The sequence below is a fragment of the Equus quagga genome, chromosome 9 (genome assembly GCF_021613505.1).
Source record: "Equus quagga isolate Etosha38 chromosome 9, UCLA_HA_Equagga_1.0, whole genome shotgun sequence".
In the NCBI taxonomy this organism is placed as follows: Eukaryota; Metazoa; Chordata; class Mammalia; order Perissodactyla; family Equidae; genus Equus; species Equus quagga.
The window spans coordinates 72,761,704-72,775,472 of NC_060275.1; the positions used below are offsets into that span (position 1 = coordinate 72,761,704).

At 35.1% G+C, this 13,769-nt stretch overlaps 1 protein-coding gene across 3 annotated transcripts in view; it reads right to left on the reverse strand.

Moving 5' to 3' along the window:
• Positions 1-4,524: 4,524 nt before the first annotated feature.
• RNF180 (ring finger protein 180) overlaps positions 4,525-13,769 on the reverse strand; it is a 205,269-nt gene continuing 196,024 nt past the window's right edge. For all 3 annotated transcript variants that reach the window (XM_046671015.1, XM_046671017.1, XM_046671014.1), the window contains one exon: positions 4,525-6,583. In XM_046671015.1, the coding sequence (XP_046526971.1) occupies positions 6,384-6,583 (200 nt within the window). In that variant the 3' untranslated portion in view covers positions 4,525-6,383. The remainder of the gene's footprint in view (positions 6,584-13,769) is intronic.

Genomic DNA, 13,769 nt, shown 5'->3' on the forward strand with positions numbered 1-13,769 from the left:
AGGTATCATCATTTTATATATTAAGAAAATTAATAAACACCAAAATTGATAACAAATATTTATTTCATCAAACACAAAACTTTCTGGATAACATCAAAATTAGGAAATCATACTCCTCAGGCCTTCTGAGTTTTGTAAATTTAGCAGAAGTCTTATGTGCTTGCTTTAAGTTCTCAGTAAAATGCTTTCCTTGGTATGGCCATGTGCCAGTAGCCATGTGCCATGATGCTACTAAATCTATGGCTCGAGAAAAGGAGGACTCATGAAAGAATACAGGCAGACCTTCATTCTACTGGCTAGAAAACTTGACTTCTAATCCAGTTTTGCCTAAGGGACCAGTTAATGACAATTCTTTGCTATACTATCTGTCAGCTTAAGGGAATATAAGATTTAATTGGCAGTAATTAAGGATTTTAGTTGTGCATGAACAATAATAAAGTATTTTAACCTTATTAATATCTTTTTAAAAAATAAAACCTTTTCTATGGCTCCTTCAAAAATAAGTTTTTAAATAAGAGGACAGAAAAGAGAAAAACATTTACTGAATGCTTGCTTTCACTAGCATTATGTCTTTTAATCCACAAGACTATTTTTTTCTTTTTTATAAATTAAGAAACAAAATTAGAGAGGTTAATGTGCCCATTATCAAATAAATGGAAAATATTGCCTTGTCTTTGTTTCCTTCATTGACCTGTTTCCTAACGAACATCTTTTTTGGTGAACTGATGTTTATCCCAGCAGAATCCTGCGAAGGTCTGTTTTATTATGCATAGTTTTACAGGTGAGGAAAATGAGGAAAGAAAGGTTAAGTAAATCTTAGTCATATAACCCAGGATGATAATGAGGTCTCTTGATTTTTGCAATTATAATGGATAGTAAGAATTAGAGATGGGCATAAATGCCATAGTCCATTTTATTTTATAGCTCCAGATATGGTATTATTACTGATAACTATAATCTCACATTTATTTTATTTAAATAGATTCTGGATAAAGATATGAAGGCCAAAGTGCAGGTAATGGGAGAAAAAGAGAGAAAAGTGGGGAAATACATTATTTTCTGAAAAAAGAAAAAAGTTTGGTTTGTGGATTTTAAATAAACTACTTATGTATTGCTACCTAGACTTAAAAACCCACCAAGTAATTTCAGAAGCTCATTCAATAGATTTATGTAAAATAATTTATAGCATAATTCATTATAATTCTTATATATTGGATAACCAGTATAGTGCAATTCTCCAACGCCGAAACAATGAGAAGTTTGTCTTCTTGAGACACTGTTATGTTAACGACAAGGAAGCAAGATTCTTTGCCTTCTTTTCCTTTGAGCTTCTTTTGGTTCCTTGCTATCCTAAGTCTGGCCAGGGGCCAGCAGATCAGTATCACCTGGCAGCTTGTTAGCAATGCTGAACCTCAGGCCCACTTTACACCTTCGGAAAATATGCATTTGAACAGGATTGAATGTGGGCACATGAAGGTTGAAGCACCGCTGTGGCTGATTTCTGATGCCGGCTGATGGCTATACTATACTCCTGTCTGCCTGGTGGGCCTTTAAACGCTGGGACCAGAATAGATATTATAGCAGCATTCATCTAGTCCTATAGAACTTGCAAATGAGGACTATATACTTTTCTTGTATGACAGGGTTTTAAATTTTTCTGAGTTGAGAAAATCAAATTACACTGTAGCTACACCATTATGTTTTAAAGATCTTCTACGTAATTCACATTAGGTACCTACTAATCTTTTTTAAGGCAAAATGATAAGTATAGGACTGGAAAGTAGTTTACTATTAATTAAATCTCATAATTAGTATATATCATAATGTTATTAATTATAGTCACTAAGCTACCTTTTTCTTTTTCCCTCAACAAATGGCAAGACCTGCTTCTAAAACATGAATGCCTTTCTGCACCCTTATCCAAGGATGGCAAATATCCGACAGGGATTGATTCTTCCTTATCACTCTTCTTCCCCTATATTTGAGAGACATTGCCAGAGGGTCAGACCACTCTTTTCCTCATGGAGGCAAGATGTAACCTCAGAATCCTTAAAAGAGCATTCCAGTTAGCTACTACAAATCAGTCAAGTTGGCACACAGAATGAAAGCTACTATCAAATGCAGTATTGCATATTAAATAGCATCCTGCAGATAGTAAGTAGATTTTCATTGGTATAAGCAATGAAAATTGTTATAAACAAAGTGCAAGTAGTTCATTCCTACATGCTTGATTCATACCATCTCTTCTTCCCTGTGCTTCTTAGCAGAATTATTACCAAAGCTTCTTCAGTGACTATCCAACTTCATCAAGTTATCAGATATTACTGAGAGTATAGAGCACAGAAATAAAGATAAATCAATCACTTTCTAACTGTGTGGACTTTGGTCATGTTACTTTTCTTTCTTATCTGTAATAGGAGGTTAACATCATCTTATTCAAAGAGTAAGTATGGAGAAGATTAAATTAGATAATTTAATAATGTGACCAGCACAGTATCTAAGATATAGCAGATGTCATGCAGTATCCTCTGCCTTCAACTGCAGAATTCTCTGAAGAGTCAAAGATTTTAAAAGTCATTGCATTTAATCAGAGAATGCTCTTCTATAAGGCATTGCTTAACAAAGAATCCAGATAAAAATCAACTTTTTAAGAATCTGTACCTTCATTTAGCCACATAGAAGACATTTATTTAAGTGAAAATTTTATTAACTGGAATTTTCTTTTTTTGTCATGCCATTACAAGTATCTTAGAAACAAGATTCCAAGGCAGAAATGAAATTGATGGTGGTCTTGTTGTTATATTTAGCATTTAATTCTAGAGATGCGTTGATACGGAACCTCTTAATCTCAAGTTTGTGTGCCTGATGCACAATAACCAATCACTGAGACACTGGTGCTTGGAGACGGAGAAAGGTTTATTTGAATTGCCCAAAATGAGAAGGCAGGAGGACAGGTTCTCTCTAATCTACCTTAACAAAAGAAGGAAACAAGGGGTTTTATAGAGCTAAGGGGCTTGGGAGGAGGAGTTTCAGAGAAACAAAGGAGAAATCTGTATTTCTTTCACTCCAGATAAGCCCTTGGGCAACAGACTTCCAGGGTCAACAGCAGCTGGGGGCTGGTTATCTGGTGATCATAACTTCCTTGAAAGCATTCCTTTTTTTTCTGCAAAACAAGCTCATAAATCCTTGTGACCCTTGAGTCATCCCTCAGGTTAAACAAGAAAACAGCAAATTAACAAGATTAACTTCTTTTCATCTGTGTCTGTGTTGGGAACAAGGTCAAAGGATAATCATGTTCTTATTGAATATTTACAGTTACCCTCAGGTACCTGGCCTCAGCACTAGTTATACAGCAGACACAGAATTTCATTTTCTATTCTTGAATTTGTGATTCACACTGATGGGGTCTTTGTACAACATAAATTCTGATTCCTTTTATATTTGTCTAATTTAGATTCCTCTAGCTTCTGGTGAGTATAATGAATGAGTAAAATGAATTGGTCTTGGCTTATGAATCTGCTTTTTTACAATCAAGAAATAAACTATTTTCTGAACGTATTTAGAAAAGTACCTCAGTCTTGGCATTTTTTTATGAATGGGTGAAAATATTTAAAATTAACCTACACCATAATTAAGCTCAGTAGAAATAGAAATTGTTGATATTGATTGCTCAGAAAATTAAACCTATTAATTAATACTAGGGCAAATATTGTAGTTTTAAGATTTTCCTTTGTTCTTTATTGAAAAATGAGTTTTTATGTAATTGATACTATGAAAGACGCTAAATAAGAAGACCATACAATTTTTTGTTTCACTCTAAAGCTTATTCATGTATTTTATTTACAAATTTAACAATCATCTATTGAATGGTTACTGTGTGACAGATGCCAGAAGAAAAGAAATGGTTTCTTTTCATCTCAGTTTTATCTGGCTTCTCAGAAACTGGTAGCTCTAGGAAATGCTGTACTTCTTAATATTTAGCAGCTTTTACCTCTATTTGTATAAAATTTAAAAATATTTTAAAGTGAAATTAGAAATTTATAATTATTTTCTAAATTTAATTTTAACATGACAAATGATGTAATTTTCAGATCAAGTTATTAGTCATGATGCATATAATCAATCCATTTAGAATGCTCCTCCACACTATGCTTTGTTTTTTAAGGGTATTATATTTATTTAAGAGTAGCATATATATTTGTATTTAGTTTGTAGATACAGATCTATAAACTGATATGTATCACTGACTTTATACTGGGAATCAACTTGGTTTCTCTGAGAAATCTGCATCTATAATGCTATTTATATATAATTGAAATCAACTTTTTTTTTTTTGAGGAAGATTATCCCTGAGCTAACATCTGCTGCCAATCTGCTTCTTTTTGCTGAGAAAGACTGGCCCAGAGCTAACATCCGTGCCCATCTTCCTCTACTTTATATGTGAGATGCCTACACCAGCATGGCTTGCCAAACAGTGCCATGTCTGCACCCAGGATCCGAACTGGTGAACCCCGGGCTGCTGAAGCAGAACGTGAGCACTTAACTGTTATAACACTGGGCCGGTTCCCAGAAATCAACTTTTTAAGTAATTTAGGAATCAAGGAAGGCATATTTGCTACAGTTTATAAGCCAGGAATTTCCTGGGATATGGTTGCAATTTATTTTAAAGTTCTTTAAAATACTGCCCACCGTATGTGTTTTGTTAATTTTTCAGTCCTGATATATACTTTAGGAAAGTGGTATTTTCCCTTACATCATATTATCTTTATTTTGAGCAATAAATTAGTGACTATAAATATCCATTTTTATTTCTGCAAGGTAATACTGAGCTTAGTTGACGACATTGTTCCATCAAGATATTAGTTGTATGTCAAGAGACTGCAAGCATAATTTATTTATATATTTTATTATGACATATGAGCAAAAATTGATCTGATTCTAAATTGCATTTGGGTTTCTGCTTTCTAGATTTGTCTAATGTATGCTACTGTTTCTTTTCCAAGATATAATTTTAAATACAACAATAAAAACAGTATTTAGAATAAAAACCTGTACCATTCTTCCATATTTCTTCGAACACGACACATCATCAGTTAAACGCTTTTATTCAAATACAGTCAGTAGTAATTAGGCAAAATCTGGACTTTCCATAGACTGAACTGTTGAAGCCTGACCAATCCCAATTTGTCTGGATGGTGCTAATTTTAGTGCCATGAGAGGTTCACCTACCTTATGTAAAACTATGCTTATTGCATTATCAGATACATGACACCATGGCATAGGAATATTGGGGCTAGTAGTCCATAATGAAAACTTTTGTCCTATGTTACTGAAATAAATAAACTTACTTACTTCTCTGTGCTTAATTTTCTTACTTTTAAAACTGGGATACCTGCCCCAATTCCTTCTCGTACTGGGATAATTCTGATCTTTTTTTTTTTTAATAAGGGAAAAACTAATTCCAAGGATTAGTATAATCATAAATAAAAATAAATGTCATGTTTTCTTTCTATAAATTCACAAGCCTATTTACAACAATTCTTTATTCCAGACATTAAACCACTTAATAACAATGAAAAAATTTAAAAGCCACTCTTTATTGCACATTTACAATATATCTGACAACCTGCTAGTTAAATGAATCACTACATTAATTACATTTTGGACATGCAATGTTCTTTTAGACTACTGAAAGTCAGTCAGTAGATTTTTTATTTTTCAGATGAGTAATCCTGCAGTTTGAAAACTGTTACTATTTAAGCGTCCATTGGTGGGGATTAGTCTCAGCTTTTTTTCCTTCTTTTGTATTTACCATTCTGTTCTTGTAATAATTAAAAATGTTGCACTAAAGCTATTATTAGGTCAGTAAAAAAAGGACAGTCAGCTTCTTGGTAATAGAATGGGACGTAAGTAGAGATACCTAACTATATATACCCTGTTAGATGAGTTTCTAGAACTATCTTTAATGCACATAATTTGCCTGAGAATAAGTAGTGACTGACTAAACATTTTATCAATAAAGATACTATCTACCCAGATTATCATTTCTTTTTGTATTTTTACTATATTTAAGTTGAGGGAAAACCTCAGTCTTTACAATTAAAATAAGTATAAAAGTGACATTGTATAATTAGAGCCCATAAATCCTAAAGGAAGAACTATGAAATTAAGGTATTGCTGTTAAGTGCTAGATAGATTAGCTCTTGAATAAAGTTAATTTATTACACTAAAAACATTAATAAATCCATTATTCTCAGACTTTCCAAAAACACCAATTTAAATAATGCAACATTATAAAAACTTCAAAGCACATTTAAAATTGTTTGACTAATTGTTATCTACATCATTTGTGATTGTTCAACTGTAGTAAGGTATGAACATTCCTAGAATGGAAAGAAAAAATAGCAAAGAAAGCAGAAAACGATGAATCCAATGACCCAGTTCACTGAATAAATATAGATGATCACCATATCCATGTCGAACCACCATCCACGGCTATCATCCTCAAAGTGCAGATAATCCATCCTATGTGCGCCATGTGGGAACTGCCTTCTTGTAACTGGAGCTGCATGTCTATGGAAGCCTAGAAGACGTATGAACATATTATTTTAAAGCTCATTAAATTCAGATAAGTGCTCAGAAAGGAACTTGCATTATGAACACAGGAACCAGGAACAGCTCAATCTTGATTTTGCTGAGAGGTATGTTGTATTCCTAACAGTTTTTTTCAATGATAAGCAACTATCAGAAGTCTCTTTTTAGTTAAGGGTTTTAAGGGCGAGGACAGTAAAATTAGCATGGGATATGGAGTCGGAATTATCCTTGTTTCTGTCATTTACTTGGGGCAAGGTATATGATCTTTTTGGGTCTCAGATTTCTCATCTATACCATCTGATCATTTAAATTAAAAACATTTGGAGTGGGCAGACCAAAATGGCAGGGTGAGCTGACCCGGGACTCTCTTCCCTCCAAACTACAACAAAGGACTGGAAAAAAACTGAATTTCAGCTAATAAACCTAATGCCAGGATGTCGGAGACCTACAGTATCAAAAAGATGGAGGACAGAGACCCTGCTGCCAGCCTTGAAGGAGCTGGAATGGGGTAGGAGAGAACTTTGCTCCCTCCCCTAGAGTCTGCGATCGCTGCTGCCGGTGCGGGAAGGAGTGGGGGGGGGGGGTCGCCACACTACCAGGGGATCATCGAGGACTCCCACCACTGGTATAGTGAAAACCCGCTGACGGGGGGGAAATCTTCCTTGCTCGGGGACACCAGAGAACAGAACTGATCCAAATTCAGATCGGGGCACAAGAAAAACAGCCCCTCCCCCCCGGTAAACCACGCTGGGCGCCGCCATCTTGCCCGCAGGCAGACAGCTCAGAACGTGTGGCTCTCGAACCCCCTCTAGTGGCGACAGGCTGTAACTGCAACCAAATTCTACCATTACGCGAAAAAACCGCTCCTCTACCATCCAGCAATTTATAAAAGCTCCAGACCAGAAGGAAAACAGTAAAAACACAGAATTAAGTCCTGAGGACTTGGAAATATGTAAACTAAGTGAAAATGAGTTCAGAGTAGCTATAATCAAAAAACTCAATGAGGTAGAGAGAAAGATAGAGAAACAAGACAATGAGTTCTGGAGTTACTTCACAAAAGAGATTGAAATTATAAAGAAGAATCAAACAGAATTACTAGAGATGAAAAACACAATGGACCAGATAAAATAGAATATGGATTCCCTGAATGCCTGTGTAGATACCATAGAGGAGAAAATTAGCATAACCGAAGATAGACAGGCTGAGTGGCTCCAGACAGAGGAAGAAAGAGAACTAAGAGTTAAAAAAAATGAGGACAATCTCCAAGAGATAGTGGATTCAATGAGGAGAAAGAATTTAAGGATCATAGGAATTCCCGAGAATGTGGAAAAGGAAAATGGAGCAGAAAGTGTGCTTCATGAAATTATAGAAGAGAACTTCCCAAATCTAAGGATTAGGAAGAAATATGTGTAGAGGAAGCTTTCAGATCTCCTAGATTTGTCAATGTAAAAAGACCTACTGCAAGGCATATAGTAGTACAAATGGCAAAAATGAAAGACAAAGAAAGAATACTCAGGGCAGCAAGACAGAAGAAAATAACCTACAAAGGAACTCCTATCAGACTTTCAGTGGATTTCTCTACAGAAACCTTACAAGCTAGGAGAGAACAGAGTGACATATTCAAAACTTTAAAAGATAAAAATATTCAGCCAAGAATACTCTATCCAGCAAGAATATCCTTCAGATATGAGGGAGAAATTAAATCTTTTCCAGACAAACAAAAGTTAAGGGAATTTGTAACGAAAAGTCTTCCACTACAAGAAATCCTCAAGAAGGCTCTCATACCTGAAAAAAGAAAAAAACGAGAAAGGGGTCACAAACCACAGTGTAGGGAGACAGAGAAATAGAACCAGAATAGGATAGCAAATATTCAACTATAGCACTAGGATAAAGGTAAGGAAACTACCAAAGCAAAGGCGACCTTATCACTCTAACTACAAACTCATAACACAAGTTGGAATAAGAAATGAAAATAATAATTTAGGAGGGGAACAGCAAAGGGACTAAATCAGTCTATGCCAAGTAAGTAAGAGACCACCAGAAAATAGACTATATGATACATGAGATTCTAAATACAAACTTCAGGGTAGCCACTAAACTAAAGAAGAGAACAGAGCCACAAAACGTAAATAAGGAAAAATCTAAGAAACCCAGCATGAGAAATTGCAGTAGTCAATAAGTAGGCTAAAGCACACAGGAAGAGAAACACAGGAAAACCAGATAATGAGCAACAGATTGACAGCATTAAGTCTACATGCATCAATAATCACTCTCAATGTAAATGGATTGAACTCTCCAATAAAAAGACACAGAGTGGCAAAATGGATTAAAGAACAAGATCCAACAATTTGTTGCCTCCAGGAAACACACCTCAGCCCCAAGGACAAACACAGGCTCAGAATGAAGGGGTGTAGGACAATACTTCAAGTTAATAGCAAGCACAAAAAAGCAGGTGTTGCAATTCTTATATCAGACAAAGCGGATTTCAAAATAAGACAGGTAAAGAGAGACACAGAGGGACAATATATAATGATCAAAGGGACACTTCACCAAGAAGAAATAATGCTTATAAATATCTATGCACCCAACATAGGAGCACCAAGGTTCATAAAGCAACTATCAACAGACCTAAAGGAAGATGTTAAAAACAACACAATAATAGTAGGGGACCTCAACACCCCACTCACACCAAAGGACAGATCATCCAGACAGAAAATCAACAAGGAAATAGTGGAGCTAAACGAAAAACTAAAACAATTGGACTTAATAGACATATATATATCACTTCATCCTAAAACAGCAGAATACACATTCTTCTCAAGTGCACATGGAACATTCTCAAGGATAGACCATATGTTGGGAAACAAGGCAAGCTTCTACAAATTTAAAAAAAAATCAAAATAATAACAAGCATCTTCTCTGATCATAACGCTATAAGGCTAGAATTAATTACAAGAAAAAAGCAGAGAAAGGCACAAAGATGTGGAGACTAAACAATACGCTAGTGAACAAGCAATGGATCATTGAAGAAATTAAAGAGGAAATAAAAAAATACCTGGAAACAAATGAAAATGATAACATGCCATACCAACTCATATGGGATACAGCAAAAGCTGTATTAAGAGGAAAATTCATCACAATACAGGCACATCTTAACGAACAAGAAAAATCCCAAATAAGCAATCCTAAACTACAGCTAACTGAACTAGAGAAAGAAGAACAAATAAAGCCCAAAGTCAGCAGAAGGAGAGAAATAATAAAAATCAGAGCAGAAATAAATACTATTGAAACAAAAAAGGTGGTAGGAAGGATCAATGAAACAAAGAGCTGGTTCTTTGAGAAGATAAATAAAATTGACAAACCCCTAGCCAGACTTACAAAGAAAATAAGTGAGAAAGCTCAAATAAACAAACTCAGAAATGAGTGAGGAGAAATAACAACAGACTCTGCAGAAATACAATGGATTATATAAGAGAATACTATGAAAAACTCTATGCTAACAGAATGGATAACCTACAGGAAATGGATAAATTCTTGGACTCCTACAATCTCCCAAAGCTCACTCAAGAAGCAGCAGACAATTTGAACAGACCAACCACAAGGAAAGAGATTGAACAGCAATCAAAAACATCCCAAAGAATAAAACCCCAGGACCAGATGGCTTCCCTGGGGAATTCTACCAAACTTTCAGAGAGGATTTAATACCTATCCTTTTAAAGCTATTCCAAAAAATTGGGGAGGATGGAACACTTCCTAACACATTCTATGAGGCCAACATCACGCTGATACCAAAGCCTGACAAGGACACCACGAAAAAAGAGAACTACAGGCCAATATCACTGATGAACATAGATGCAAAAATTCTAAACAAAATTTTGGCAACCCGAATTCAGCAATTCATCAAAAGGATCGTACCTCATGATCAGGTGGGATTCATACCAGGGACACAGGGATGGTTCAACATCTGCAAATCAATCAATGTGATACACCACATCAACAAACTGAGGAACAAAAACCACATGATCATCTCAACAGATGCAGAGAAAGCATTTGACAAGATCCAACAACCATTTATGATAAAAACTCTGAATAAAATGGGCATAGAAGGGAACTACCTCAACATAATAAAAGCCATATATGACAAACCCACAGCCAATATCATACTGAAGGGGCAAAAACTGAGTGCCATTCCCCCGAAAACAGGAACGAGACAAGGATGCCCTCTATCACCACTCTTATTTAACATTGTACTGGAGGTCCTGGCCAGAGCAATCAGGCAAGGAAAAGGAATAAAAGGAATCCAAATAGGGAGGGAAGAAGTGAAACTCTCGTTGTTTGTAGACGACATGATCTTATATATAGAAAACCCCAAAGAATACATTGGAAAACTCTTAGAAGTAATCAACAACTACAGCAAAGTTGCAGGGTATAAAATCAATTTGCATAAATCAGTAGCATTTCTATATTCTAATAATGAACTAACAGAAAAAGAACTCAAGAACACAATACCATTCACAATCACAACCAAAAGAATAAAATATCTCAGGGTAAATTTAACTAAGGAAGTGCAGGACCTATATAATGAAAAGTACAAGGCCTTTCTGAGAGAATTGGATGACAACATAAGGAGATGGAAAGACATTCCATGTACATGGGTTGGAAGAATAAACATAGTTAAAATGTCTGTTCTACCTAAAGCAATCTACAGATTCAATGCTATCCTAATCAAAATCCCAATGACATTCTTTACAGAATTAGAAGAAAGAATCCTAAAATTTATATGGGGCAACAAAAGACCCCAAATTGCTAAAGCAATCCTGAGCAAAAAAAAAAAAAAAAAAAAAAAAGGAAATGGGAGGCATCACAATCCCTGACTTTAAAACTACTACAAAGCTACAGTAATCAAAACAGCATGGTACTGGTACAAAAACAGGTGTGCAGATCAATGGAACAGAATTGAAAGCCCAGAAATAAAACCACACATCCATGGACAGCTTATCTTCGACAAAGGAGCTGAGAGCATACAATGGAGAAAAGAAAGTCTTTTCAACAAATGGTGATGGGAAAACTGGAAAGCCACATGTAAAAGAATGAAAATTGACCATTCTTTTTCACCATTCACCAAAATAAACTCAAAATGGATCAAAGACCTAAAGGTGAGACCTGAAACCATAAGGCTTCTAGAACAAAACAAAGGCAGTATACTCTTTGACATCAGTATTAAAAGGATCTTTTCGGACACCGTGTCTTCTCAGAGAAGGGAAACAACAGAAAGAATAAACAAATGGGACTTCATCAGACTAAAGAGCTTCTTCAAGGCAAATGAAAACAGGATTGAAACAAAAAAACAACCCAATAACTGGGAAAAAATATTTGTGAGTAATATATCTGACAAAGGCTTAATATCCAATAATATATAAAGAACTCTCACAACTCAACAACAAAAAATCAAACAGCCCGATCAAAAAATGGGCTGGAGATATGAACAGACATTTCTCCAAAGAAGATATACGGATGGCCAATAGGCACATGAAAAGATGCTCATCATTGCTGATCATCAGGGAAATGCAAATTAAAACTACACTAAGATATCACCTTACACCCGTTTGAATAACAAAAATATCTAAAACTAATAGTAACAAATGTTGGGGAGGTTGTGGAGAAAAAGGAACCCTCATACACTGCTGGTGGGAATGCAAACTGGTGCAGCCACTATGGAAAACAGTATGGAGATTCCTCAAAAAATTAAAAATGGAACTACCATACGATCCAGCCATTCCACCACTGGGTATCTATCCAAAGAGCTTGAAGTCAGCAATTCCAAAAGTCCCATGCACCCCAATGTTCACTGCAGCATTATTTACAGTAGCCAAGACATGCAAGCAACCTAAGTGCCCATCAACAGATGAATGGATAAAGAAGATGTGGTACATATATACAATGGAATACTACTCAGCTGCAAAACAGAACAAAATTATTCCATTTGCAATAACATGGATGGACCTTGAGGGAATTATGTTAAGTGAAATAAGCTAGTTAGAGAAGGATAATCTCTGTATGACTCCACTCATATGAGGAATTTAAAAATGTGGACAAAGAGAACAGATCAGTGGCTACCAGGGGAAAGGTGGGGTGGGAGGTGGGCACAAAGGGTGAAGTGGTGCACCTACAACATGAATGACAAACTTTAATGTAAAACTGAAATTCCACAAGATTGTAACCTATCATTAACTCAACAAAAAAAAAGACCATAAAAAAATTTGTGAGAATCAAATATAATTATTTTCACAAGAGCATTTTCCAAATTTAAACATTATTCATGTTTTATTTTTACAGCTACTGTTATTACCTCTGTTTGTAACTTCTGATCACCAGCTTAACCTTATATTTTACGCCCTGAGAATTTCCCTCAGTTATTTGAGCAAAATTCTATGAGAAAAATGTTTATTTTTTTGTAGCACTGAATAAACTGGAGTGACAAAATGGTACTCTTTTGAAGAAACAGCTTTAATTTTCATAAATTTCAAAACGTGGACTTACTTAAGGAGATTGGTTAGTAAATAAAAAGCAAGTCTCAGAAGTAAGTGCTAGTCCATTTATGACTAAATGAATATGACATTTCTGAGAAAAACTACATCTCATTGTGAAATGCTGTTCCTTTTTATGATATTTACATGGTAATTATTTAGAGCTTGAGTATAAACTTGCCCAATGGCAACCTGTTTTTGTTGGCAACCAATATATAATTTCAAGGGCCTCTAAAAGATAAAATTCAATTTTCTGAAGACTGATAACCTGATTATTAATCTTTGCTTTTTACTTATCTACTGCCTAGTTTAAGTATTTCTGTGCTTATTCGTGTTAATGAGTGGGAACAATACAATAAACAGTAGAAAATACGTAATTCTGGTACTTGCTAGTAACTCTAGTGATAAAGGTTCTGTGAGACTCAAGCTTGAAGCAGATTCTGGTTCATCCATTTTAACAATTGAGTAATGTTAAATTTTATGCTTTAGATCAGGCTGCTTATTCTAATGGCAAGGTTTCATTCACCTGGGTATTATTAGTATGGTTATTTAAAGTCAAACTTCTTTGATCAAGAACAATCCTAAATTATTATTTGTGTATGTCTTATTTTGTATTTTTTAATAAAAATTGATATTTTAAGGTGTAAA